The sequence below is a fragment of the Hylobates moloch genome, unplaced genomic scaffold (assembly GCF_009828535.3).
Source record: "Hylobates moloch isolate HMO894 unplaced genomic scaffold, HMol_V3 SCAFFOLD_12, whole genome shotgun sequence".
Taxonomy (NCBI): Eukaryota; Metazoa; Chordata; class Mammalia; order Primates; family Hylobatidae; genus Hylobates; species Hylobates moloch.
In genome coordinates this window covers 53,558,546-53,565,033 of record NW_026652287.1, presented here as the reverse complement: position 1 = coordinate 53,565,033, position 6,488 = coordinate 53,558,546, and the positions used below count along the sequence as shown (strand labels likewise).

Sequence of the window (6,488 nt, the reverse complement as noted above, 5' to 3'; positions counted from 1 at the left end):
GGTACCACAAAAGACCGCAAATACCCAGAGCAATCAAGCAAAAAAGAAAGGCTGAAGGTATCACACAAACTTACTTTGAAATATACTACAAAGCTATAGTAACCAAAGCAGTATATTGGAATAAAAATGAACACAAAGAAACCAGAAATATATCCATGTATTTACAGCTATCTAATTTTAAATATAGGTGACAATTTCTCAGAGAAAGGACAGTATCTTCAATAAATGGTGTTGAGAAACTTTATAGCCACATGCAAAGCAACGAGACTCTCATTTGACACCGTATATAAAAATCTACTCAAAATAAATTAGAAACTTACATGTAATGCTTGGAACTGCAGTGAAACTAATACATAAAAATAGAGTAAAAGCCCCATAACATTGGTCTAGGCAGTAACTTTTTTTTTTTTTTGAGATGGAGTCTCGTTCTTTTGCACAGGCTGGAGTGCACTGGTGCAACCTCAGTTCACTGCAACCTCCATCTCCTAGGTTCAAGCAATTCTCCTGCCTCAGCCTCCCAAGTAGCTGGGACTACAGGTATGTGCCATCAAGTCTGGCTAATTTTTGTATTTTTAGTAGAGACGGGGTTTCACCATGTTGGCCAGGCTGGTCTCAAACTGGCCTCAAGTGGTCCACCTGCCTCGGCCTCCCAAAGTGCTGGGATTGCAGGCATGAATCACCACACCCAGCTGGCAGTGACTTTATGATTTAAACTCAAACCCCAGGAAAGCAAAGGAAAAATAGATGACTCAGATTACTTCAAATTAAAAAGCTGCTGCACAGAATCTGATGAAATCAACAGGATGTGACAATTAAGAAATGAGAGAAAATATGTGCAAATCATACATGTGACAAGGGGTTAATATCAAAAATATATAAAAATTCAAATGACTATATCACAAAAAACAAACAACTATTAAAAATGAGTAAAATGCTTATTTTTCAAAAGACATACAAGAGCCAACAGATACATAAAAAATTCTCAATGTCAATTATTATTATTGACAGCCAAGCCAAAATAACTGTGAGATATATACTCACTTTTGATAGAATGACTCTTAGTAAAAAGAAATGTGTTGATAAAGATGTGAAGAAAAGGGAATGCTTGTACACTATTGGTATGAGTGTAAATGAGGACAGCCATTTTGGAAAACAAAAGAGAGATTTTTCAAAAAAATTTAAAATCAAACTACCATATAATACAACAATTGCAGTATTAAATATACATCCAAAATGAATAAAATCACAATGAAGGAACATTTGCACTTCTACGTCGTTTGCAACACTCAACACCTAACAAGCAAATAAAGACAATGTGGTAGATATATCTAGTGGAATACTCTCCACCTCTAAAAAAAAATTCTATTATTTTCAACCACATGGATTAACCTAGAGGATATTAGTTGAAATAAGCCAGGCACAGAAAGATTAGTATTTCACGATTTCACCTACACTTAAAGTATAAATAACAAATCTCATTGAAGTAGAGAGTAAAATGGTGACCACAAGATGCCAAGATATTTAGAAAAAAGAATGGTTTGGAAAGATGTCTATCAATGAATACGTAATTATAGTTAATTTGGAAGAATAAATTCAAGATATTGTTTGTACAACACTGACTATAGTTCGTAATATTGTATTTTTGAAAAATAGTAAGAGAATATTACAGGCTCTCACCACAAAAATGTTAACTATGTGAGGTAAAGCATTAATTACCTAGAATTTAGCATTTGACAATGTATATGTACTTCAAATCATCATGTTTTACAGAGCACACATTTCATCTGTCCAGGTAAGAAATGTATTTTTAAAAACATTATAGAAGGATAACAATGTTTCAAATATTGTGTCTTCGTCATTAACTTGGCTGAATAGTATCCAAAATATATAGTTTTTGTGCTGTTTTTTTCACATTATTTTTCAGCCACAACACAACCATGGGTACTCTGATATTTAACAGCATGTTCTGGATACAGCACAGTGTATGAGAAGAGCCAGTGTAGTTTAGGGCTTCTAAGCTCGGGGCACCTGGAGTTTCTGGTGCTGATAGTAATGGTATGATAGACAGTAAATGGGCAGGTGATGTTTACTGTCCCATGACTGTGAACACAGTAAATGAGCTTGCATGCAGAATAATAGGAAATGTTTTAATCCACAAGTTGCCAAAATTTCCAAAATTCTTCAGAGAAAATGACCAAGGAGTTGGCTATACTTAGATGACTCAGAATAAAAATTGTAGACTGGGCCAGGTGCAGTGGCTCACACCTGTTATCTGAGCATTTTGGGAAGCCGAGGCGGGTGGATCATGAGGTCAGCAGTTCGAGACCAGCCTGCCCAATATGGTGAAACCCTGGTCTCTACTAAAAATACAAAAATTAGCTGGGTGTGGTGGCACACGCCTGTAGTCCTGGCTACTTGAAGGCTGAGGCAGGAGAATCGCTTGAACCTGGGAGGCGGAGGTTGCAGTGAGCCGAGGTTGGGCCACTGCACTCCAGCCTGGGCAACAGAGCAAAACTCTGTCTCAAAAACAAACAAAAAAAAACTGTAGACAACTTCACCCACTGAAAAAAAATTATATGAACTGGAAATTTCTTCAAATTGTAATATCAGTATGGAAAAGAAATATTATCTCAAATTTCAAATTCACAGAGGTCACTTTATTATTTTGCCATGTTTCACATTCACACTTGAAGTAGAAGATTCTGCACAGAAATGTAAGTTACACTACATTATAGAAAAGTAAATTTAAAATTACCATTAGAACTCCTAAAATTTTAATTTCTAAAATATATTTTCTAGCAAATTTTGTATTTGCTACACTTTGTATAAAAATCTAGGCCAGGCGCAGTGGCTCATGCCTGTAAACCCAGCACTTTGGGAGGCCGAGATGGGCGGATCAAGAGGTCAGGAGATCGAGACCATCCTGGCTCACACGGGGAAACCCCGTCTCTACTAAAAATACAAAAAATTAGCTGGGCATGTTGGCAGGCGCCTGTAGTCCCAGCTACTCAGGAGGCTGAGGCAGGAGAATGGCATGAATGCGGGAGGTGGAGCTTGCAGTGAGCCGAGATCGCGCCACTGCACTCCAGCCTGGGAGACAGAGCAAGACTCCGTCTCAAACAAACAAACAAACAAACAAACAAAAAAACAGATTTAAACAAGAAAAAATAATAAAAATTTAACCTACAGAAACAATATATTTTTAACTTATTTGCAGTTGAAAGCCACTGGCAAAGGAGATTACCAGAGATTGTTACCAAATAGTATATTCTTACTATCATTTACCTACACCTTTGAGTAAATGGAATAGGTTTCAGTTAGTGGCATAATAATGTTTCATTGAATGCACAATAGTATTAACATGTTAAAAAATGTATAATTAGACAATTAAGTTCACACATAATCTGAAAATTTAAAAATGTACTGCATTTTATTACATAAAAGTACAAGTAGTAAAATCATGTACTACTAATTTTTTAATTTTAACAAAACTTAAATATGTTCTTACTATAATGCAAAAGAATATTACTCTAAACACCTACCTCATGCATCACTCAATATCATAAGTTAACTACAAATATCATCTCCACTTAGATTTTCATCATGGATGTTACATTTTAATGTCCTTACTCTTCCAAAGAAAAGGTCATAAATAATGCCCACCTAAAAAAAAAGAAACTCTCCTATCTTTGATGCCGTGACAACTGATCACGTTTTCACATGTGAATACAATAGAAATGAAGAAATAACATCAAGTAATTTGAGAGTTGAATTACAGCATTATTAGCTTTTTAAAAAATCTGTACTTCTTTTCAAGGAAAAAAGTACACTTTGGGCCAGGCGCGGTGGCTTAAGCCTGTAATCACAGCACTTTGGGAAGCCAAGCTGGGCAGACCATGAGGTCAGGAGTTCACGACTAGCCTGACCAATGTGGTGAAACCCCATCCCTACTAAAAATACAAAAGTCAGACAGACGTGGTGGTGTACACCTGTAATCTCAGCTACTCAGTAGGCTGAGGCAGGAGAATTGCTTGAACCCAGGAGGCAGAGGTTGCAGTGAGCTGAGATTGTGCCACTGCACTCCAGCCTGGATGACACAGAGACTCTGTCTCAAGGAAAACAAACAAACAAACAAAGTATACTTTGAATGTAATTACAAACTTCCAAAAAATCTTCTACTCCTTTTAAAGTTATGTACAAATAAATTTATCTACCGTTAGTTTGGGATCATTTTTTACAGTCAGCATTTTGATATAGTTAATGTCTGAAGCGTCTGTACCATAGTTTGTTTGTTTTTGAGATGGAGTCTCACTCTATCACCAGGCTGGAGTGCAGTGGTGCAATCTCGGCTCACTACAACCTCTGCCTCCTGGGTTCAAGTGATTCTCCTGCCTCAGCCTCCCAAGTAGCTGAGACTACAGGCACGTGTCACCATACCCAGCTAATTTTTGTATTTTTAGTAGAGACAGGGTTTTATCATGTTGACCAGGATGGTCTCAATCTGTTGACCTCGTGATCTGCCCACCTCAGCCTCCCAAAGTGCTGGCATTACAGGTGTGAGCCACCATGCCTGGCCCTACCTTAGATATTTCTACTGTGAATTCTCTGATATTTACAGACTTAATTTTGGATTAAATGTTTTAAATACATACTGCATCTGCAAAAATATGTCTCAGTATGAACCCTCTGGTGTTGTCTAAGTTGTAGTTTTGGAAAACTCTTTTTTCAAATTTATTACATTTGCAGGGTTTTTCTCCAATCTGAATTCCCTGATGTTGAACAAAGTTTAAGCAACTGCTTCAGGGTTTTCTCTAGTACAAAATGTGTAAAATAAGATCTGTGATACAAGTAAAGGTACTACAACCCTCTTTTATTTGTAATGTTTGTCTTCAGAATAAATACTCTGCTTTAAAAGCTTATATTTTCTGAAAGATTTTTTGACAGTAATTAAATTTATAATACTTTTATTAAGTACTCTCTGATGTTAAGATGTGAGCAGACATTAATGGCTTTTTCACAGTCTTTATATTGGTACAATTTTTCTCAAGTATAAATGCTTTCCTGGCAATAAGGTGTGAGTATTCATTAAAAATTTTGCCACATTCTTCACACTTGTAAGAGTTTTTCTAGTAAGAATTATCTTACCTACAATCAAGTGTGACAATCATTTAAAGGTTTTGTCACACTTTTCGCATTTTTAAAGTTCCTCACCAGTATGATTTGTTTAGAAAAGTTTGAGGTGTTGTCAAAATTTCTGTGATGTCTTCCAGCTTTGTAGTTTCTCTCCAGTGTAAGTTTTTTTATGTTTAGTAAGATTTGGGGACCTGTTAAATGCTTTGCCACATTCTTTACATTTGTAGGGTTTCTCTCTAGTATGAGTTTTCTTTTGTTTCATAAGGATTAAGAGCCGGTTAAAGGCTTTGCCACATTTATCACATTTGTAGGATTTCTCTCCAGTATGAATTATCTTGTGTTTTAATAAAAGGTGAAAATACACTAAAGGGTTTGACACATTATTTACATTTGTAGGGTTTCTCTTTGGTATGAATTCTCTTATGTTTACTAAGGTTTGGGGACTGGTTAAAGGCTTTGCCACATTCTTCACATTTGTAGGGTTTCTCTCCAGTATGAATTATCTTATGTTTCATAAGGGTTGAGGACTGGTTAAAAGCTTTGCCACATTCTTTACATTTGTAGGGTTTCTCTCCAGTATGAATTATCTTATGTGTAGTAAGATGAGAGGACAGAATAAAGCTTTTGCCACATTCTTCACATTTATAGGGTTTCTCTCCAGTATGAATTTTTTTATGATTAGTAAAATTTGAGGAGTAGTTAAAAGTTTTGCCACATTCTTCACATTTGTAGGGTTTCTCTTCAGTATGAATTACTTTATGTTTAGTAAGGATTGAGAATATACTAAAGGCTTTACCACATTCTTCACATTTGTAGGGTTTCTTTCCAGTATGAATTACCTTATGATAAGTAAGAGTTGAGGACTTGGTAAAGGCTTTACCACATTCTTCACATTTGTAGGGTTTCTCTCCAGTATGAATTACCTTATGATTAGTAAGGTGTGAGGACCGGTTAAAAGCTTTGCCACATTCTTCACATTTGTAGGGTTTCTCTTCAGTATGAATTATCTTATGTTTAGTAAGGGTTGAGAAGACACTAAAAGCTTTGCTACATTCTTCACATTTGTAGGGTTTCTCACCAGTATGAATTCTCTTATGTGTAGTAAGGTGTGAAGATAGGGTAAAGGCTTTGCCACATTCTCCACATTTGTAGGGTTTCTCTCCAGTATGAATTTTCTTGTGATTAGTAAGGTTTGAGGACTGTTTAAAAGCTTTGCCACATTCTTCACATTTGTAAGGCTTCTCTCCAGTATGAACTATCTTATGTTTAGTAAGGTTTGAGGACCGGTTAAAAGCTTTGCCACATTCTTCACATTTGTAGAGTTTCTCTCCAGTATGAGTTATCTTATGTCATGA

The 6,488-nt window shown here is 36.0% G+C and overlaps 1 protein-coding gene across 1 annotated transcript in view; it reads right to left on the bottom strand.

Moving 5' to 3' along the window:
* Nucleotides 1-213: 213 nt before the first annotated feature.
* LOC116478775 (zinc finger protein 708-like) overlaps nt 214-6,488 on the bottom strand; it is a 41,841-nt gene continuing 35,566 nt past the window's right edge. The window contains 2 exon segments of the mRNA XM_032170279.2: nt 214-6,484; nt 6,487-6,488. The exon segment at nt 6,487-6,488 is cut by the window's right edge and continues 433 nt beyond it. Coding sequence (XP_032026170.1) covers nt 5,514-6,484; nt 6,487-6,488 — 973 coding nt within the window. The 3' untranslated portion in view covers nt 214-5,513.